A 23,272-nucleotide genomic window follows, 5' to 3' on the forward strand; every position below is an offset into this window, starting at 1 on the left:
GCAAAGCCGGAAGTAAATCAGCCATCGGACAATGAAGCCCTCGGAGCGTCCCCATTGGCCGAATATGACGGCACTTGCACGGGCCAATACCAGGGGAGGAAAATGACGACACCTTAGCTGGCTCGACGATTGGCCAAAAATGACGGACCCCGAGAGACCCCGAGAGACCGAAGGGGTTAAAAGAGCGACAACTCAAGGAGAAGAGAGCTCTTCTTGCCACGGGCCGCAGCGTCCAAGATGCGGCCGGCCATCGATCACTTTGTGACTGTTCAGTATTTTGTACTTTAATCACTGTACATAATGTAAATAAATCCCTCCTGTTTCTCCCAAGTCCGCCTCAACGTCCCCCAACTCCCGCAACCAACGCCTACCAGATCTAATAACTGGTGTCAGCGATAAGGATGAACCTTCGACCGAAGAAGAATGAGCCTTCGACCAAAGGAGACCTGAGAGCGAACAGCGAAGGAACTGGGAGCAACGAAGAAGTATGAGCCTTCGACCCAGGGAGTCCCGAGGAACTGGGAACCGCGGACGGATGGACGAGATGGCGTGGTGCTGCATCCATGGGTGAGCGCGTGGTTTTTCCTTTGATTCGCCAGACTTCAAATATTGTGTGTTTATTTTGATTGTTCTAGGAATCGGGCATTTGTAGCATATTTTGAGTTTGCACAAATTAAGGAAACAGTTCTAACCACCAGTCGGGGCAGCTACCATGGATCTCATTAGAAGGTTGACGAGGAAAGACTTGCTGTTGATATGCGAGGATTTGGAAGTTGAGGCGGAAGAAACAATGGAAAGGCCAGCTATCGAAAATGCAATAATAGATAGTGGCTTTGATGATGAAAGCATTGAGATTGCTTGGGAGGTAGTGAGCGTCAAGAACGTGAGGAGGAACGTGAGCGCCAAGAACGTGAAAAAGAACGTGAACGTCGAGAACGAGAGCTTGACAGTGAACGCGAGCGAGAACGGAAAGAGCACGAAAGGGTAATGGCAGCCTTGAACAAAAAGTTTCAAGCGTTGATCGAACAAAGACAACCGCAGCCAACAAAATCCGTAGGTAATGCACAGCCAAAGTATGAGGAACTCGCTAGCAGATTTTCGTCAAAAGCCGAAGAGAAGAGTAACTCATGTGAGATTAGCAGCATGTTCATAAGTGAACCAAAAGTGTTATCTGCTAGCAATGCCTTAGTGGCAACGGAGGCCGTTGAAGGCGGCTTTTCCTTTCCGCCGCCGAACAGGCCGGACGTGTTTCGAGCGAGCTCCGTCTCGGCTCCCTTTTCTCCTCGACCTGGCGGCCGGCCAATTACTCCGACCATTTTCGACCTTTTCGAACCCTTGTGATCTGCTACGCCACCGACGCGCTAAGCATAGCGCGCAACGCTCGACTCCGAGCACCTGCGCAACGCGCAGCTGCGTTCCACGCCACACCTGCGGCCGACGCCGCCCGTTTTCACCACCTCCGCCGAAACCGTTCGTGACCATCCAAGCCGCCGACATGGCATACCAAGTCGAAGGCGTCTCCCTCACCCCTGCTGAGCTAGAAGCCGACTCACAATGGATCCGTGGCGTGAAAGCACACCGTGCAGCCGCGGCCCACCAGGCCATCGCCTCAACGCCGCCTACCTCGCCCCCATCCAAGACCCCTACTCCACCGCCAGCCATCATCCCCAGCACTACCACTCTCCGTCGTCACGCTCCCCTCCCTCGTCTCCCAGCAGAGGACTTCAAAATCGTTTTCAGACCGGGAGGGGGCTTGACCTCCGCACTACCACTAACGGAGCCCTGCTACAAATCCTCTGCACGCTTGCCACCATCGACTATGCCACCGCCCGCACCGCCGACCGTGTACGGATCAATCCGTACAACAACTCCCTGACTATCAGCACCCCATCTGAACCCCGTGCTCGTCTCTACCTTCAGGTATCGGAACTCCGCCTGAGTCCCACCTCTTACCCCCTGCGTGCCTACATGGCAGCACCCGACAACGCCCTCCGCGGCATTATATAAAACGCCGTGGACTCCAAAACCCAGGACGAGATCGTCCAAGATCTACAAGCCATGAATGTCAACACCCCCTACGCCATCGCCGACGCACGCCAGATGGGGCGCTCGCAATCTATCCTCATCACCTTCGTCGGCACTACAACACTGCCCAGTGCCATCGTCTTCAACTGCGGGATCTACCGCTGCCACCCGTTCCGCCCGAAAGCCGAGGCCTGCACTAACTGCTGGGCTCCCGGCCACCGCGCGGACGTGTGCACGAAGCCCAAATCCACCCTCTGTCACCGCTGCGGCCAGGCTCACAAGGCAGTCGAGCCCCCGACCTGCGTCCCCTGCTGCATCTTGTGCAGGGGAGCCCACGTCACGGGCTCGCGTCCATGCAAGCTCCGGTTCGACCGGAACGGCCCGTCGTCACCTCCGGCCACCTCTAAGCCTCAGCCTCCCCCACCAGCGCCACCCACCGGGCCCATCCACAAGACCTCTCGGCCTTCCCGCCGCCGCTCTCCCTCCCGTGGTGCCCGGTCTGCCAGCTGCCACCGCTCCGTCTCCTTCCCGCCTCTGCCCAGGTCCGAGGCGTCCACCGCCCCCACCACCACATCACCGGTAAGCTGGAAATCGCAGCCTCACACGTCGGACCCCCAAACCGCGGCCCTCAAGGCCACTATCGCTGCCCAGCAGCTACAAATTCAGGAGCTGTCGCGCCAGTTGCAGGCCGCGCTAGCGCGTCTGTCCTCCCCCGCTCCTTCTCCTTCTCCTTGCCCAGCTACCTCACCTTCACAAACGCCGCCTCAGCTGGCGCCAGCAGAGGAGCCAATGAACACGGCACCCTCGGCTGCGTCATCGCGCGCCTCCTCTCCCACCCGCCACCCCCCGCACAAACGCCGATCACCCTCTTCCGATGACGTAGCGCCCGAGCGTGACATCGTTCGCAAAACAACCTCCTTCTTGGAGGCGTTTGAGCAGCGCGTCATGGCGCGCTTCGTGCGACTTGAGGAGCGCATCGCCAGTGTCGACAACCGCGTGGCCACCATCGAATCCCACCTTACCGCCCTAGACACCAGGGTCGCGGTCCTAGAGGCCCGCCAGAGCGCGACTGAGGCCACCCTCGCGCACCTCTCGCGCCCCGCCCCCCTCCCCCCTGCACCTACCCCAACTCCGTCCGGTGACCCCGCCATCCATCATGGCCAGACACCCCCCGCACCTTAATCTCTGGCAGTGGAACTGTCGGGGGTTCCGCGGCAAGCGGAGCACCCTGCAGCTCCACCTCCAGAACATCCCTCCCGACACTCTCCCCTCTGTCCTAGCACTCCAGGAACCCCTAGCTCCCGTGAAGCTGCGCGACTACACCTCCTTTCATCCTTCTTCTGAGACCCACCCAAACGTTGCCACCCTGGTGCACCGTAACCTTGCTGCCGTACTGCACCAGCTGGACTTTTCAGGCTGTGCCCATCTCCTCCTCGAAATCCTTCCCCGCCGTCGCACTGAGGCAAGCCTCTTTGTTCTCAATGTGTACACCCTCCCAAAGCCCCTTCAGCCCCTCTACTCCTCGTCCTCCGCAAAGCGCTCACCTGCGCTGGCCGCAACGCCATGGTCGTTCTGGGCGATTTCAACGCACCTCATACTAGGTGGAGCTACCCCCAGAACACCCGCAAGGGCCACTCGCTCTGGACTTTCATCCACAATGAATGTCTTTCCGTCCTTAATGACTTCGCTCGCCCCAACAGGATCGGATCCAGTGTCCAACGAGACACCAATCCGGACCTTACCCTCGCCAAAAATGTAGCCGATCCGACCTGGTCTAATACGGGAGTCTCCTTCGGTAGCGATCACTACATCCTCTGCACCACTTTCCCTCTCCCCTCCCTTGCTCGCACCTCTACTCGTCTCACCCAGATAGTTGACTGGGACCGCTTCTGTTCCACTCGTCTTTCTACTTCCTCCTCTGCTCCTATCATCGATCTCTCTGCCTGGACTGAGACCCTTTTGGCAGACGTCCATACTGCCACATCCACACTCCCTGCAGCACCACACTCCACCACGGCAGACAGCCGTCTACTGCACCTTTGGGAGGCCTATCACGCTGTCCACCGCCGGTGGCAGGCTCAGAAACACAATCGCCGCCTGCGCCTCCGTTTGTCCCGGCTCGCGTCGGACATGGAGGAGCACTGCTCCTCTCTTCTTCGACAACAGTGGGGCCAGACATGCGACCGCATGGCCGGCAACCTGGGTCTCCGCGACACGTGGTCACTTCTCAGGGTGCTGCTAGACCCTACACACACCAAAGCTTCCCAGCGCAAGGATATATCACATCTCCTTCACTCCTCCCCACTCACCGATACTGACTTCCTGGCGGCCCTCCGGGACCGCTACCTCTGCACCGACCCCCCTACAACTCTTCCCGCCTACACCGGTTCCCCCAACCCTGACCTTGAGGCGGACATCTCCCTGGGAGAGCTTCGTGCGGCGCTGCTCACGCTCCGCACCACTTCGGCCCCGGGGGTGGACCGCATCACTAACAAGGCACTCCGAAACCTAGATACCCCCTCCCTCCAATCCCTTACTGACCTTCTCAATGAGCATTGGCAGGCTGGTACTCTTCCTTCCTCCTGGACCCATGCACGTGTCTCTTTCATCCCCAAACCCGGTAAACCTATTGCCCTCGAGCACCTCCGCCCCATCTCTCTCACCTCCTGTCTCGGTAAGCTGTTCGAGCACGTCATCCTGGCTCGCCTCCAGACCTATCTGGATCATCATGACCTATATCCGGACTCTATGTTCGGCTTTCGTCCCCAGTTGTCCACCCAGGATGTCATGCTCCAGCTTTCCGAGGATGTCCTACACCCCTCCCACCACAAACGCGCTCGAGCTATCCTGGCGCTGGACCTTACCAAAGCATTCGACAACGTACACCACACCGCCATTTTGGACGCTCTCTCCTCCCTTCATGTCCGACCCCGTGTCCATGCTTACGTGACCGCTTTCCTCGCCCACCGCACAGCCGAGATCTCGTATGGCCAACTTTCTTCTCCTTCTTTCTCCCTTGGCAACAAGGGTACTCCCCAAGGCTCTGTCTTGTCCCCTCTTCTATTTAACGTCACCCTCTTCCCGCTGGCACGTGCACTACGCACTATCCCAGCTCTGTCTCATGCTTTCTACGCCGATGACATCACCCTATGGGTGACCACCGGCAATCTTGGCGACATGGAGACCACTCTCCAGGCGGGCGTGGACGCGGTGGCGACTCACGCCCGGTCTGTCGGGTTGAGCTGCTCCCCGGCCAAATCGGAGCTTTTGCTCTTTCTGCCTCGGGGGATGGCCCCCCTGTCGCCTTCTCTACTCACAGTCTCCCTTGACGGCACACCCATTCCCCTCGTCTCTACTCTCCGCATTCTCGGACTCTTTCTTCAGTCCAATGGCAAGCACACCACCCTCATCACTCGACTCACAAACACTGTACACCAGACCATCCGCCTAATACGCCGCATTGCCAACCGTCACCACGGCATGCGCGAACACGACCTCCGCCGCCTAGTCCAGGCCTTCGTTCTCAGCCGCTTCATCTATTCCATTCCGTATATTTTCCTTTCACGCACCGAGGAAGACAAAGTCAACAGCCTCATTCGTCAGGCATATAAGTCGGCCCTGTCTCTTCCCACATCTACTTCAACGGCTCGGTTACTGTCGATGGGCGTCCACAACTCCCTTACAGAGCTGACGGAGGCCCATCGCACGGCCCAGCTCCTCCGTCTCTCCCACACTCGGCCTGGTCGCGCACTTCTCTCTACCCTTAAACTCTCCCCTCTTACCCCTCTTCCCACCTCACTGCCCATCCCTTCCCACGTCTACTCCCTGCTAACCGTTAATCCCCTCCCTAAGAATATGCACCCTGAACACCACCCGTCCCGTAGAGCAGCGCGAGCCTCCGCGCTCTGGCGTCAGTACGAACGGCAACCCACCGTGGCTTACGTGGATGCCGCCCCGTACCGCCACTACCCAGCCCATGCCCTTGCAGTCACTGACAACTCTTTTCGACCCACTCTTACTGCCTCAGTATACACTTCGACCTCGGTCGAGGCCGAAGAGGCAGCTATTGCCCTTGCCATCACGCAAACCTCCGCGGAATACATTTTCAGTGATTCCAAGCCTGCAGTCTACAACTACGCGGTTGGACGGGTGGCATCCCCGGCCTCCGGTATCTTGCGTTCCGACACTGTTCCCTCTCGCCCAATCCAAATCATCTGGGTGCCCGCTCACGCGGTCCATCCTGGCAACGAGGCGGCCAATTCCATCGCTCGCGATTCGACTGACCGAGCAAGCCCGCCCCCGCCGGTAATGGATACGCGCGATGCGCTCCTCACGTACCACGATATCACCTTGCACTACCGCCTATCTCGTCTCACCTTCCCCCCACCGCACAAATCCCTTTCCCAGCACCACCAACACTTGTGGCGCCACCTTCAGGCCCACACCTTTCTTACTCCTGCACGTCTTGCCCTCTTCCACCCCGGGACGTACTCGCCGGCCTGCCGCTTATGTGACAGCTCCCGCGCCGATTACGATCACATCTTATTCTCCTGCCCGGCACACTTGCCCCCTGCCTCTTGGCACCTAACCAGTCCGCAGCAGTGGGAGGCTGCTTTGTCCAGTACCGAGCCGGATCTCCAACTCCGGCTGGTGACCTGGGCAGAGGACGTGGCGACTAGGCACGGCCTGGACGCCACAACCGGCAGCCTGAAGGCCGCCCACAACGCTGCTTTTTAATTTTCATTACTTCGGGCCTTCTCAATAAAAGTTTTCCACCACCACCGTTGAAGGCCGTAGTAAGAGCGACGAGGTGCTGTGCCAACAGAGCACTGTAGAGACAGCGAGGCCAGCTGTGAATGAATTGGCACAGTCACCGTGTGTGTACGTCGCAAGTAATGTTAACAAGGTCGTTAACGAAATAGTGAATGCTGCTGACCCGACAGTCACGAGCACCCATGTCGAGTCAGGACTGAGTGCCGTAGCGTAGTGCAGGCTGGACGATGTAGTTGAGGGTAGACCGCAGGAGCGCGAGCTGAGTAGCTCAAGGTCAGACAACTGCATTGTTCAGGGATCAGGGAAGCTGTCAGCCAGTCTAGGTAGCCAAGAGAGGGATGATTTAGATAATCATTCAGACTGTGCGAGTGAGACAGCGATCGAGACCGCAGTGTTGTGTGTCGATGCACAGCGGGAGCTGGACAGTGTAGTAGTGCGCAGTTCGCAGGAGTGCGAGTTGCGTAGCTCGAGTAAAGCCTGCTGCATTGTTCCAGAGTCGGTCGAGCTGTCCGCCAGTCAAGGCAAAGAGAGATATGATTTAATGGATAATCACTCGGACTGTGCGGATGAGACAGTAGTGATCCGGGACGACGAGATGTGTAACGGCCAGCACGAGGCGCGAGCAGATGGCTCAGAAAAGAGCACTAGAAAAAGGCGCCGTAGAAAGAAGCGTTGTAAAGATCAGAATGCGGCAGAGAGTTTGACACAGCCTAAGAAAGTGAGTAGTGTCAAGCTAGTCAAACAGCATCAGCGGTGCGCAAATAAAAGAAAGGTGCGATCGCCGTTGACAACGTTTTGCAATCAAGCGCGTCCAGGCCACCGGAGAAAACGAGTCAGAGAAGCGTGTTCGGTGCGGAAAAAGGGCAAGGGGTAAGTAGTGTCCCAGTCATTCCGTCGATCTTTTCGGGGTGCAGCACGCATTCCAAGAAAGCGCAAGGTGGCAGGACGAGAGGAGGTTGTAAGCAGACGCGACGCGGTCAGACGAGGTCATGGCCAAAGCGTGTCGCTGGGACGCAAATTGACAGGGGACCGTGACGTCTCTAAAGAGCTGATGGGCGGTCAGGCCTTTTGTTGTCCCTGGTTAGCTAGAATAGCTTTCAGCGCGCGACCACCTCGTGTACGGCTCAAAAAACGAGTTCGTCTTAAACAGTCGGAACGATAGACAAAAATAACGGTTCCGTAGAAGCAAACATTCTGTTTTGTTTGTTTATTTTTGAGCATTTGATAGTTTTCGCAATTTTAGACTGGAGTTTCTTTCAATAAGTAAGTTATGAGTTTTGTTTATTTCTTAGTTTGAAAAGCTCCGTAGTTTGAAAGATGCGTTTTGAGTTAAGCGTTAGTTTCGCGAAGTAATCATTCCATTAGTGTTTAGGCTTTTTTTGTGTGAGCGACCTGAAGCGTCTAGGTCATTTGTTAAAAGCCGGTAGTAACGCGCGTGTGTATCAATTAACCTTGGTTAAAAGTATAAGTTACTATCTTTTAAGGTTAAGCGCGTTAGTTTTCTGTAAGTGCATAATTTGCATTGAGAAGCGTTGGTACGATACCACTTAGCACGTGTCCTGTGCAGACAGAAGGAACCAGAACTTTTGTGACTGGGTCGCTCGTGTGTGTTGAGGGCGGCAGTATTCTGAGTTTTCTATTAAACGTGCGTGGAATTAGTTAATAGCAGACGAGGTTTCTTTTAAAGGTTCTTGTGAGTGCGTAAATTACGCAAGTTTAATTTTGTTGTTCACTTAAGTTATGTCCTGTGTGGACGAAAGGAAGAAACCTGCCTGAGCGTTATAAATCGTCTGCTTGAGACGCAAGAAGGCATGGGGAATAGTGCCCCCAAAATTCGAGCGGTTTTGATTATATGTCAATATATTTGACGAGGCTGTTCAGTGGCACCATTACCTACGATAAGTAGGCCACTGTGATAGAGTATGAACAGGCTGTTCATGAAGTTAGGCAGCATACTGTGTTTTGAAGCAAAGGTTATTTGTGGCCTTTGATTGAGCTTTACGTGTTGCCTTCCTTCATTTGAATAACGAGGTATGGCTTAGTATTATGGCCTGGAAGTCATCCTCGTAGCATCAAAACTCCGCTTGCCTATGATTAAAATGGTTGTTTCTATTGATTGTTCCGTTTCCTCCCGATTCTTTTGCGACGACAATAGCATTCTGGGCTTGTCGGAATTCGAGGAGATATGGAAAGCTGTTTGGAAAGGTGGTTGGAACGACTGTATCAAAATTGGGGAAAAAAGAACACAGGGTTGATTTTGACATGGTAATAGCCTGGCGAATCAAAGTTGAAGACCCTGCGCTTGCACGTGGTGTAGCGCTATGTTGTTTCGTTTGTTTGACGTACGTTCTCCAGGGCCCCGGATCCAGGAATTCGTCACACGAGGCTCGTCGCCAGTGTACTAGAGGCTTCATCAACGTTCTTCATTGTCAGCGAATTGAGTTCACCGGCGATTCCGAACTTCCGGGGCGAGGAGGAGCTGTTAGATACGGACCCTTTCCCGGAATCACCCAAGTGTCCCCACCACCTTAAAAAGGTCGTCGCGTTCCAATAGACCTCTCCCTGTTTGCAAACAATGTGACGTCACTGTGCGTGGGCGGTGCATCGGCATCGACATCATCGCGCCCACCAAGTTTCTCTCTGGTTGGCAAGAGACTCCATTTCGGTTAGGCTTCTACGCGGAGAACACATGGAGCTGTCGGAGTATGTGCAGTCGCTGCCCGAAATTGCGCGCCAGCGTTACGCCGAAAAGCTGGAAGTTCGTGGCAACCAGTATCCTGACCCGTACACCATTTCGGTGTGGAAGAATGACCCGAAGTGTTGGCCAAACGTTCGGTTTGGGGACATATACGTGTACCTCGTTCACACGCCTGGCCCGTACAGTGCCGAGGCGAACTAAATTCGCATATAAATCCTTAATATAATCTTTCCCCACAAAATTCAGATTGTCACACGATTGTCAATCCAGACGAAACAGTTGGTGTCAGATCCCTAAGAAAAAGCAGAAATTCCTATTTCCCTACAGTTTCAATAATGCATCTTGAAGAAATTATATGTAGGGACTGTTTTCTCGCAGCACACTCCCACATGTAAATACAGTAGTGAACAAAAAGATATATTTGGCATTTAGGACCTGTGAGTTAATGTGCTCGGTGCATTATGCCAGATGGAGAGCCTAGGACCTTGCAACATGCACAGCCATGGTACTTTCTTCGCACCGCATAGCCTACCTGCCGTGTGCATAATTTGCGTATTCCAAGAATGTATTACAATGAAGCCGTAGTATCAACCAGTAGTGAAAATATGCGAGCGCTGGTGAGGTACGTTTAAGTGACAGGTGGATAGGGTGGCTGAGCAAAAGGTTTGGCATGCTGCTACACGTTTATTAGATAACAAAAAGTTTAGGAAGGGGGCAGCAGTGAGCATTGTGGAATCAATGCCGTGGGAAGTGGAGCTTTATGGCACCTTTAATAACACTCTATCCATCTCAGTGGTGCAGCCAGAAGGAGAGTTCGATAACATTTTGCTTATTGATAGTGCCAGTACCATAAAACTCCTTTGTTGATACCATGGTGCTCACTGTTGCCCTTTCACGAGCTTTTGTGCGAGTGGATGCATGTGCATTTTCTTTTCTCTCGTCATTTGAGCTTGTTATATATTAAACTTGAGTAGTAGCATGCCAAATCTGTTGCTTGGCTATTCTATCCATCATTAAAATGTACCTCGCAAGCCCTAACATATTTTCACTACTGGTTGATACTACAGTTTCCTTGTAATACGTTCTTAGAATACGCAAATAATGCACACGCAGGCGGGCTGTGCGGTGTGGATAAAGTGCCATGGCAGTACCTGTTGCAGGGACTAATTCCCTAGGCTAGCGATCTAGCATACCACAGCACCAACATGCTGAGCACATTACATCATGTATTTTTTTTACTACTGCATGTTAAACTGTTCCAGGAAGCTCCTGTAATATATAAAAGTAGTATAGCAAAAAAATTTTTGGAGGTGACACTATTGTCAGGTTTGGCACACACAGTGTTTGGTATCTGCCATGTAATCAACGAGAGACTTGGTGTCTGTTTCTTTTTAGGGTTATGCATTGTGTAGTAAAATACAGATGTATACACTGTCGTTGTGAAGTAACATTTCTTGTAAGTTTGAGCATCCGTTTCAGTGCCCTTGTAGTATTAGCACTGCTGTTACTTATTTAGCCATCTTTACCTTTGTTATACTTCTCTGCAGTCATTTCATTTGCCAAGTTTATAGCAGCAGTGATGTAACATTTCTTGTACAATTAATTGCCCAGGTGGAGCCTACACGGGTTTGAGACTTGAACATTGTCAAACACCGGCACGGCAAGGTTTCCAAGGGAGTGAATAGGAAGCGCAGTGCTGCACAAGCCCCAAAGGCAAAGTTTCCAGAAATTCTTGACTCCCTTTATTCTGTTCTTCCGAATGCAGCTGTGTTTACAGCATTCTCAATGTATGCCACACTTGGTGAAGAAACAGACAGCGCTGATGAAGGCGAGATTGCTACAGAACTGCCAGAAAGCTTGTACGAAATGTATGACAAGACATGAGAAACCCTGAATCAATCTGCAAGAGAAGAGAAAATTGATTCATTATTGAAGATGCGGATGAGCCACAGCGATGTCGCACAAATAGAAGAGAAAACGAGAGTGCAACGGAAGTGCCTGCTCTGGTTTCAACAAAGATGTGGGCGGATAACGGGATCAGTCTTCAGCAAAGTTGTTAAATGTAAGGGCGAGAGTTCTGCAGCACGCCTAGCTGGCAATATTGCCCAGTCTCCTCTAGTGCTCTATGAAACTCGTCACAGAAAGACTGTTGCTATGAAACATGGAATAGAGCACGAGGAGACTGCAAGGCAGCAGTATGTTCAGTACCAGAGGCAACATCACATGAATTTTAAATGTAGAGACGCCGGCCTGTTTATTTGCGAGGAATTTCAGTTTATTGCAGCCAGTCCAGATGGCATTGTTGAGTGCAGTTGCTGTGGCCGTGGAGTTCTCGAAATTAAATGCCCATATAAGTACAGAGACGTGCCCATCAATGAAATCAGTGAGAAAGGTTTCTACCTAGATGAAAATCGTCGCCTGAAAGATAGTCATGAATATATGTTTCAGGTTCAAGCTGAAATGGCTTCTGCAAATGTCAATTATTGCGATTTTGTGTGTTGGTCGAAGAAAGGATTCATCGTTCGGCGCGCATATTAAGGGACCGTGATTTCCTTGCAAAACACATGTCAGTGCTAAAAACATTCTTGAGGCAGGCCGTGCTTCCTCAGCTGCTGTCAAAGAAGAGCACGCAAAATGTGTAGCTCCCTGCAGAAGTGGATTGCCAGATGGATTTCCGATGTCCAAAATGAACACAAGCTCTGAAAAGTTACATTCAGCTGGGTCAAGATCCTGCAAGCGTCTCAATTTCCAAACCAGAAGATAACATTCAAGGGGCTGAGATACATAGGAGGCTGAATTACAAGAATGTGGCAACTGCTTCGGCAGCTCAGCCGTTATGAAGAGAAAAGGCCCTTGTCAGGGCCGCCCAAAATATTGCTGGCAGGCATGAGATTCACGCACCCGTCTGTTTCCCTCTAATAAATCAAAAGTGTTCACCAGCATGATTACAATGTAAATTTAAGAGAAATAGAAGAAAAACAATCAGAGTGTTGAGCACAGTGAGCATCAAAATTATCATTGCAAAGCACAGCTAGATTGTGTTTACATGCCAACAGAAAAAATTGCATGCTTCCCCTGTCTTTTCACTTTCAAAAGTGTTTACAAAGTGTCTACTACATTGTAAAATTTTGATGGGGAATAGAATCAATGAATAGTTCCCACGAAAGAAACTGTTGTATTTCCACAAATTTAAGAACTTGTGTTCCTTACAGCATGCCATCAGTTAATCCAGCTTAGCATACACATTACCAACTTCAAAAACAATTAGGATGCTATTAACAAATCCGTGTGTTGTGCTGTCGTCTGCTACCACAGGTGCACTTTCTCTACATTAACCCTCCATGTCTGGTCCTCGGCGTTAGTGATAGAAGTAAATACTTTGCAGCATGTTAGCACAGCAATTTTCATTTGATGAGCATTGGTGCAATGCAGTTTGTGCTCTTCTCAGACACATATATGGAAACATCCACAGTTGAGTAAAAATTGGAATGTGCATGTTCATAATGCTGATGCTAGCAGCATCAAGTGCAATGTAAACTGTGGATCACTACTGTGCCTAAAGTGAAAATGTGCCTGTTGGCATTGTGCCACTATTGTCTACAATCAGTGCATACCAAAAACATGTTGCTGCAGTTCTTGGCCACTAGCTTGAGAGACAAAATAGCGCCAAGTGTGGCGATGTCTTTTTAAAACATACTGCACGCAAAAATAGAAACAAAATGGCAATAAGCAAAGTACAAACTTGGAATTTAAAGGCTACATAAACTTGACATTTTCATAGCGCTGTTGCAAATAATCCATGAAGCATATATACGGATAGCCTATGAACACAGCATCACAGGTAAATCATGACAACAATACGTGATGCTTGGAGTCTGAGGGATGAATTCATTTGCCTGTTAATCATCAATGCTCTGGAGTGCTTGCGATTCAGCTTGGGAAATCGGCTAATGGCATGCCAATGGGGTTCAACCAGCAGTTGGCACCGCTAAGGAAAAACCAGTTGTGCTGGTGGAAACTCAACCTGGAGCCTACACTACTCTGCAGGGGCTCAATGCAAAAGGTGGTGATCCAGATTGAAGCACACGCAGCACCATCAGGCTGCAAGCATGAAACTTTATTGAAGAACAACATGTACATGAAACGACAGGCAGCCAATGTTGATATTGCTCAGTGAAGGTTAGGCCTAGTGGAGTCTAGTTTGTGCACCCGCTACCGGCACACATGAGCTGAAAAGTAAGCAGTTAGGATAAAGGGAACTGTTTTTATAGTTTAGTTCTGGCCTTAGCGATTAGAAATCAAATACTCTTCGGACAGCGCTGTGCTGAGTCACCGTTCCCGAAGGCTGCCAATCGCATTCGCTGCATAGATAGGTGGGTCTGTATGTTATGCAGACACATTTATTAGTTCCAAAGATGCACTGTTTACCGCTACATGAAACGGTAAACAAGACACGGTGCACGCAGTACAGCAGCAGAAACAAACTCCTCGCTCAGTTGCCTACACTGTCGGCGATGGCACCCACATTTTTGCAAGAGAACTACACGACCTATCAAAGAGCTCTTGTGTGAGCATAGTTTTCTCTAATAAATGAAACGCTCAAAGTTTAACTATGATGAAAGAAAAGTGAGAATCGGGTATAACAATCTAATATATATGTATCTGGTTCACAGTCGCCGTTGTTTAAGGGGCTCGACTGCCCATATTGACTCGTCTCAGGGTAGACCAATGTGGCTCATTTGCACAGATATATGGTTTGCTACATTTTGACACTATTTCATATCAGTGATCCACAATATCTGAAGCTAACAACGATCTGTGGCTATAGATGTCGATGTAAACAAATGCACTGCTTAGATAAATTTAATATAGAAGGTTGCACTCAAAGGCTCTTCAAATATATGAAATGTCTAAAGAATGTGTAGAGGAATACAAAAAGCGAGCTGCAACTGCAGAAATCGTCAACAAATTCCAAGACAGCCGTGTCAACAGACGGAACTCGGTGTGCTTTTATCGGGTGCACTGTTAACACAACAGTGCAATCAGGCCTGAAATTCTCACCCAGTAGCCGGCGAGTGTTGCGTGGCTTCCAGGAACAGCATGCTGCCCCGGAGAAGCCATAAATCATAAGTGCTATTCGTGAGACGCACAATTGAAGCACACTCAACATAGGCACAGCTACACAAAACACACAAAAGCTATGGTACCTTTCCAAAATGTTTCCAGCGGCAGAGGGCAGCAAAGGAAAATGAAAAAGGCCAATTACTTGTTCTCGACCAGTAGACTGATATTTTGTCCTTGGGCACCGTTTCTAGAGTTACTGAAGGTTTCCTTGAGTAAGGCAAGTGATATCCAGTCGACGTAAACCAATAGCTGTGGTTATCGCCGTCCTCTTTTCTGACCCTGATCTACTGGTGGGGCTGACATAAGATACTAACTAAACCGTGGCATCAGATTTGTAAGTGCTGCAATCAACAGCACAACATCATCTAAATAATCCTTCATAAAGTAAGGCACAGTGTTTTTTAGTATGTGGAATCTCTTCATGCGCCCAATTACTTGTTCGACTCTGATGCGCCGGCAAGAAATTTCCCTCGATGCTGTCACTTCAGCTTGGGAAAGCTGGTTTTTCCCTTTAGTGTAGGCTGGGATCATAACCTCAACGCCTAGCACTGCCAGTTCTTCTGTGACATTAAAGCCCCGGTCTGCCATGACTTCATCGCCATAGTCGAGGTACTTGGTGAAATCTGTCTGGAGAACAAGCTGCTTATGACTACTTTTGCCGCCCCAGCACTCCAAAATATACGAGATTAGCCCATTAGGTGTGATCCCCACCAGTACCTTTATGGTGTTGGAGTTCTTGTACTGGGACCAGGTTGTGCTCTGTGCCGTTGAGGCACTTGCCCTTTCAAGGCGAATCTCTGTGCTGTCAATAATTACTCGAACGTGACGAAACCTCTGGCATTGAAATATTTTCGGTTGCCACGCGTGAAATGCCACATCGTCTGGCCACACAACGAGCCCTTTTAGCTCACTCACTAGTGTTGTGAGGGCACTTTCAAATATTGTTGACACATAATTTTTATTTATCTTAAAGAGATCCGCCAGAAAGCACAGGTGAATATCAAGGCATAGCCTCATCAGCACGAGCAAAACCTGGTCTTCATGGCTCATCGTTTCCACAGAAGGGCAAGCAGTTCTATATACAGACACAACCCATGCAAATGTCTCCTTATTTGGCAGGCCTGTGTAGTATGCAACCTTTTCAGAGTGCCCGGCTATGGCAGCATAACCCCATGCAGCAGCAGCACCGTTCGCTTCTGAACTTCTTTTTGCTCGAAGGTCTCGAAGTTCATTTTCCATGATTAAATAGCGCTCCTGCAATGCATTATATGCTCGACATTTCTCCAGGTACTTCTCTTGCATGCGAGTCTGCAGGTTTCTTGAAAATCCACCCATGTGGTGTGATGGTGCAGGCAACTGTGCTTGTAACAATTGCATGCTCTCTGGCAAGTCGTTTGATGCCTCATCGTCTGAAAAAACAAGTTCACAATCAGTAGTCATTGGAGACTGTCAATATGCTCTATGTTGCTGATGAGAAACAGCTTTGAGAAATAAAGTGGCGCAAGCTGCTTGGTTAGCATGGTTAGTGCAGTTATTTGCAGGTTATTTGCATGGGGGCATTTGACATCAATGTGACCTGTGCAGCTGTGTGTGATAAAGAACAGTGAGAAGTAGGATTGCGAGAACAGTGATCTTGTTACGATAATGTCATCCATGAAGCCATCCTTAGTGCGTTAGAAGCAGTAGGACTTGGTTGTAAGATATATATGTGGGTGTGCAGCTACTTACAGAGATCATTCTATGGTGCACACAGAAAACGGCCCGACATCTGAGCATTACGGTAGCCGAGAAGTACCTCAAGGCGGAGTGCTTAGCCCAACACGTTTCAATCTAAGCCTCATTGGATTAGTTGACAACCTGCTAAGCACCATACGACTTTCCATCTATGAGGACGACATCTGCATTTGGGCATCAGGTGTAACACGACTTCAGCTTCGCGCTCGGCTTCAGAAGGCAGCCACAATGACATCTCGCTACCTTCGTGCAAAGTGCGCAATTTCATGTGCAAAGTGTGCAATGCCACATTCACCAGGAAGCCGATGTCCGCTTACGGCATATCAATTAACGGACAACTTATACCGTACGGCAGAAGTCGCAGGTTCTTGGGTGTCGTAATTGACAGAGACCTGTCTTGGACTTCACACGTGAATTACGTGAAAAAGCGGCTGACTGCTATCTGTCACCTGTTGTTCTTTGCAGGAAAAAGTTGGGGAGTATCTATACACGGTATGTTACAGCTGTACGTGGTGTTGTTCGTTGGATTCCTGCGGTACAGCCTGCTTGCAATATCCAACACCTGCAAGACTAACTTGCGTACGATTCAGAGCATTCAAGCCCAATCCCTTAAGATATGTTTTGGCTTACGTGCACATCTATACCGATGGATCGACTACGTCGTCCAGTTCTGGTGGTGCGGTGGCTATACCAACGCGAAAAATAACACTGCGGTTCAAGACATCGCATCTCACGACCTCACAGCAGCAGAACTAACGGCTCTGCGTCGTGCACTGGAATTCATTGAGTCTGAAAGACCTGAAAAATGGGCTATGTTTTCCGGCTCAAGACCAGTATTGTGTATGCCGGTTTTGGTAATTTTTACCAGTGGTGGCATTGTGTATGCTCTGTGTTATATGTGCCGACGGCAACGAGACACTTAATTGTGTTTCACTGCACATGTTCTTGCCTGAAATAAAACTGTACAGTGATTTGGTTTTTTGACTTTCCTTCATGGTTACAAATGTCCTATAACAATGCATGATATTCCAGACATACAAAGAGGTAACAAACACGCTGTATATATGCTACAAGCATAGAAAGGTTATCAAACCAATAATCGTAAAAGAAATGCACATTTCTACACAATGACTGAGCATGACATCATAGCTCACTACAAGTCAGCAACACACTATAGTGTTAAGTCAAGTAATTTGAAAAGGCTCTGAAACACATTTTCTTGAAACCTGAGCAACATGCTTTCTACCAACCAGCGTTTATTGCGCCGGTACTTCATGTGAGAAAGGGGAGGGAGTACTTGCAGTCGCATCGAAACATATGTCTCAAAATTTGGAGCGCACAAGCTTTTCAATGAATAGAAAAGTTGCAATGCTTATTAGGATTTTTGAAGGCTATGAATTGAAATGACAAATTAAATAGTCAAATTAAACTTGGTTATACCGATGAGAAAGATAACCCAGTTGCTAACAAGTGGCCAAGCATTTCAATGTTGCTGTGATGCAACTCAAGCTATTTGTAAGCATATTTTACTGGAATCATGCACTGCAGGTGTAATGTGGCACCAGGGTGCAACCAGCAGCACACAAGCACAAAGTGTTAACGTAATTGCAAGGCTGGAAAGATGCACAATGAATTCCACTAAAAAATATTAGTGCGCGAATGACAGATGTAAAAGATGCCAGTATGAAGGGCAAGCATGCATAGTCACTTCAATTGTGAAGAAAAACTAAGTCAAATGTAGGGGAGTTGCACACAGTTTCTTTTAGTACAGTAGTCGGATTTTGCTGCAAGAATGCTATGTCATCATTGCAGAAAGCCTACACCTTCACGGACTACAAAATAAATAATATTGGGTGACATATAGCTGATCTGCGAAAACAAGCTCTTGTGCAGTACAACCACCCAAATAATATACATAGACAATGCAAAGAGCAGTTATATGAGGCCTGCGTGGCATTTGTCATGTACATAGCAAAGTCGTCTAATGTAAAGCAACTACTGCTTACCAGTGCTGTCTGGTTCCATCTTGTTATCTCCATCTGATGAAAAAACAAGCAATAAATGAATTGATACCTCATTCAGCTCCAATAAGCTGTGTTATGTAGCAGCATCATAAGCACAATATTAGATGTCCTAAAACTGAAAAAAAGCACACAAATTTTACAAGTGGCAAGACTTGCAGTAGGACATTTGTTTGCCTAGTAAAACCTACAGATAACAATTTTGTATATGGAGCTGTCTGGATTGGCACCTGAGGCAACAAAGTGCCATGTGTGAAAGCTGGGCCAGTGCTCAAGGCAAAAATCTCGGTTAAACGCAGGAAAATTGAGTTAACTCGTTCCAGCACGCCTACCGCACTCGACTGCTTCTACTAGAGTAAGTGTACGTTGCTGTAGCAATGCAATATGTCTTCCCCAGCAGAAATGTTGCAGCATTCTCTAGTGAATCGCAGATAATCGGAGTGACACTTCCCTGATCTGCGAAAAGTTGCATCTGAAGTCAAACCACACGCGTCACACACATAGAAGGCAAACAGCAGTCATGTCAGGTCTGCGTGACATTTGTCATGGCTACACATAACTTAAGGCTTTGATGAAAAACAATATATGGCTTACCAGTAGGATCCGGTTCGATGTCTCCCAAAAACAATGTTGATGCGACAGCATTTCCATCGGATTCTGCCAAAAAGAATTGTGATGCAATAAGTTCAAACGAGCTGCAAGAAGTTGCGTTGTGCAGCAGCAGTACAAACACTGCATCACATGTTAAAAATGAGACAGGAACATAAATTAAAAACAGCTGTTTCGCTTGTCATCAGGACCCGAGGCAACAAAGTGCCATGTGTGAAAGCTGGGCCAGTGCTCAAGGCAAAAATCTTGGTTAAACGCAGGAAAATTGAATTAACTCGTTCCAGCACGCCTACCGCACTCGACTGCTTCTACTAGAGTAAGTGGACGTTGCTGCAGCAATGCAATATGTCTCCCCCAGTAGAAATGTTGCAGCATCCTCTAGTGAATCGCAGATAATCGGAATGACACTTCCCTGATCTGCGAAAAGCTGCATCTTTGAAGTCAAACCACACGCGTCACACACATAGAAGGCAAAGAGCAGTCATGTCAGGTCTGCGTGACATTTGTCATGACTACACATAGCTAAAGGCTTTGATGAAAAACAATATATGGCTTACCAGTTGGATCCGGTTCGATGTCTCCCAAAAACAATGTTGATGCGACAGCATCTCCATCGGATTCTGCCAAAAAGAATTGTGATGCAATAAGTTCAAACGAGCTGCAAGAAGCTGCGCTGTGCAGCAGCAGTACAAACACTGCAACACACGTTAAAAATGAGACAGGAACACAAATTAAAAACAGCTGTCTCGCTTGTCATCAAGACCCGAGGCAACAAAGTGCCATGTGTGAAAGCTGGGCCAGTGCTCAAGGCAAAAATCTTGGTTAAACGCAGGAAAATTGAGTTAACTCATTCCAGCACGCCTACCGCACTCGACTGCTTCTACTAGAGTAAGTGGACGTTGCTGCAGCAATGCAATATGTCTTCCCCAGTAGAAATGTTGCAGCATTCTCTAGTGAATCGCAGATAATCGGAGTGACACTTCTCTGATCTGCGAAAAGCTGCATCTTTGAAGTCAAACCACACGCGTCACACACATAGAAGGCAAAGAGCAGTCATGTCAGGTCTGCGTGACATTTGTCATGGCTACACATAGCTAAAGGCTTTGATGAAAAACAATATATGGCTGACCAGTTGGATCCGGTTCGATGTCTCCCAAAAACAATGTTGATGCGACAGCATCTCCATCGGATTCTGCCAAAAAGAATTGTGATGCAATAAGTTCAAACGAGTTGCAAGAAGCTGCGCTGTGCAGCAGCAGTACAAACACTGCAACACACGTTAAAAATGAGACAGGAACACAAATTAAAAACAGCTGTCTCGCTTGTCACAGGACCCGAGGCAACAAAGTGCCATGTGTGAAAGCTGGGCCAGTGCTCAAGGCAAAAATCTCGGTTAAACGCAGGAAAATTGAGTTAACTCATTCCAGCACGCCTACCGCACTCGACTGCTTCTACTAGAGTAAGTGGACGTTGCTGCAGCAATGCAATATGTCTTCCCCAGTAGAAATGTTGCAGCATTCTCTAGTGAATCGCAGATAATCGGAGTGACACTTCCCTGATATTCGAAAAGCTGCATCTTTGAAGTCAAACCACACGCGTCACACACATAGAAGGCAAAGAGCAGTCATGTCAGGTCCGCGTGACATTTGTCATGGCTACACATAGCTAAAGGCTTTGATGAAAAACAATATAGGGCTTACCAGTTGGATCCGGTTCGATGTCTCCCAAAAACAATGTTGATGCGACAGCATCTCCATCGGATTCTGCCAAAAAGAATTGTGATGCAATAAGTTCAAACGAGCTGCAAGAAGCTGCGCTGTGCAGCAGCAGTACAAACACTGCAACACACGGTAAAAATGAGACAGGAACACAAATTAAAAACAGCTGTCTCGCTTGTCATCAGGACCCGAGGCAACAAAGTGCCATGTGTGAAAGCTGGGCCAGTGCTCAAGGCAAAAATCTCAGTTAAATGCAGGAAAATTGAGTTAACTCGTTCCATCATGCCTACCGCACTCGACTGCTTCTACTACAGTAAGTGGACGTTGCTGCAGCAATGCAATTTTTCTTCCCCAGCAGAAATGTTGCAGCATTCTCTAGTGAATCGCAGATAATCGAACGACACTTCCCTGATCTGCGAAAAGCTGCATACACGCGTCTCACACATAGAAGGCAAAGAGCAGTTAGGCGAGATCTGCGTGACATTTGTCATGGCTACACATAACAAATTTGAAACAACTACTTCTACATGCTTTCATCTATTTCTGTCTTGTTCTCACCTTCTGCTTCCGATGACAAAAAAAACGTATGCGATAATTTTCTTTGAGTTGCATTTCTTCGTTATGCAGTAGCAGTATAAGCATTTCCCAAAATGAGAAAACACGAAATTGAACCAATGTGACTGACTCAGTGTGGCTTGTCCTCAGTTTTCTGAAAACTATGGCTAGCATTTCTGAATAGAAAGCAATTAACTTACCTGCTTCAGCGTTCGCCTTGTCTCGGCTGGCATAAGCAGCATAGGCTGCTACAACGCATCGTGTGTGGGCCGCTGATCCGTGGTTAGAAGCTGCAAAAGTGCATCAGTGAGCTGAATCGATGGATAACCTTTGGCGGTAATGGAGTCTTTGAACCATTGCTAACAGGGCGTACCTAACGTTCTATCATTGACAGGAAACACTTTTGACAGCGCTGTAATGTCGAATTCTTGCCCGTCATTAAATCATCATAAGCTGTCACGTTGCCAAGACAGAAACATCTAGATCGCTTGACCACCGCAGCAAACGATATGTATGCAGTTGCAAGACTGGGGATGTTATAAACAGCACACGCCGTCATGCCTACGAGGAGCCGCACATGTCGCGAATATTTGATGATGCCAGTCTTCGATGTCTCATAGGTCCCGCGAATAACAAACTTTAGATTTCATAAATGGGGGAAAAAATGCCGCGTTATTTTATGTAGCGTTAGAGAATGCATTCCTTTAGGGCTGAGTGATAACCCGCCGCATACTTCAGCAGAGGGCACGCGAAATGTGAGCATTGCCGGCCTGCAACTCGCCGCAACTGTACGACTTCGCGACCGCCACTTACCCGAACAACGTTTCCGCTTCAACGTCCGTTCGTATCTGTCGCATTTCTTTTCTTCAGCTTCGCGGTTAGCCTTCTTGAAGGCAAAAACGTTAGGTGCCCAGTCCGGGTGGTTCGGGAATGGAGACGGAGCGCCTGAGTTGATAAGATATAAATGCAGGGCACTGTAACAGTTGCACGAATGTAACAGTAGCGTGCTTAAAAGATCTACGTAACAAGAGAATCTCACTTACCAGTGATGAAATGTAGGCCGCAAATCCTGCTGCTGTCCGAGGGCTGCCATTTTTCTCGGCGCACAGCTTGCACCCATGCCTTGCGACGAGTGTTTTCTTTCGGAAAACGAAAAAAACCGACGCCGCTGCCTTTCGCCGCGCGCTTGGTGCATCCAACAGCGCAACAACTAACCACCATGCTAAACCTGGTAGATAGACGGCCGCAAAACAAAGCAACACCAGCGTAAAGTTGCGCTCGCGCAGACCCACTACACACGGAGCATTGAAATGTTTTGCCAACCAGCCGTTAACTACAACCACCCACGTGCGCGTAAGGGTCATGTGACATGACGTCATTCGTTCTGTGTGACGTACCCCAGGAGAGGTCTATTATGGTGCACCGAGGCGCGTCAACCACGCTACCGGACCCGTCAGACAGGTTGGCGACTCCTACCTCACGCACCGCACGTCGAGCTATTGTCTTTCCCCCTGCTTGACTCTCCCAAAACTGGAACGGGAGGCTGGCACGGTTCCAGGAAGGAAGCCTTGGTCGAGTGCAAAGCGGTTTTGCAGCTCTGGAGGGCCGTTCCGAGAACATCCCGTCTCCTTCAGCCGAGCGCTTCCAGGCGAGGAGGCAAAGCCGGAGGTAAATCAGCCATCGGACAATGAAGCCCTCGGAGCGTCCCCATTGGCCGAATATGACGGCACTTGCACGGGCCAATACCAGGGGAGGAAAATGACGACACCTGAGCTGGCTCGACGATTGGCCAAAAATGACGGGACCCCGAGAGACCCCGAGAGACCGAAGGGGTTAAAAGAGCGACAACTCAAGGAGAAGAGAGCTCTTCTTGCCACGGGCCGCAGCGTCCGAGATGCTGCCGGCCGTCGATCACTTTATGACTGTTCAGTATTTTGTATTTTAATCACTGTACATAATGTAAATAAATCCCTCCTGTTTCTCCCAAGTCCGCCTCAACGTCCCCCAACTCCCGC

The 23,272-nt window shown here is 49.2% G+C and overlaps 1 protein-coding gene across 1 annotated transcript in view; it reads right to left on the reverse strand.

Annotated features, from left to right (window-relative positions):
* The window catches only part of LOC125943311 (peroxynitrite isomerase THAP4-like), a 39,900-nt gene extending 17,422 nt beyond the window's left edge, over positions 1–22,478 (reverse strand). Inside the window, exons 1-8 of the mRNA XM_049662391.1 lie at positions 22,301–22,478; positions 22,071–22,202; positions 21,458–21,547; positions 20,685–20,747; positions 20,114–20,176; positions 19,542–19,604; positions 18,361–18,393; positions 15,790–16,029 (exon numbers count right to left, since the gene is read on the reverse strand). Of these exons, the coding sequence (XP_049518348.1) occupies positions 15,790–16,029; positions 18,361–18,393; positions 19,542–19,604; positions 20,114–20,176; positions 20,685–20,747; positions 21,458–21,547; positions 22,071–22,202; positions 22,301–22,478 (862 nt within the window). The remainder of the gene's footprint in view (positions 1–15,789; positions 16,030–18,360; positions 18,394–19,541; positions 19,605–20,113; positions 20,177–20,684; positions 20,748–21,457; positions 21,548–22,070; positions 22,203–22,300) is intronic.
* Positions 22,479–23,272: the final 794 nt, after the last annotated feature.

Source organism: Dermacentor silvarum, chromosome 1 (assembly GCF_013339745.2).
Source record: "Dermacentor silvarum isolate Dsil-2018 chromosome 1, BIME_Dsil_1.4, whole genome shotgun sequence".
Classification (NCBI taxonomy): Eukaryota; Metazoa; Arthropoda; class Arachnida; order Ixodida; family Ixodidae; genus Dermacentor; species Dermacentor silvarum.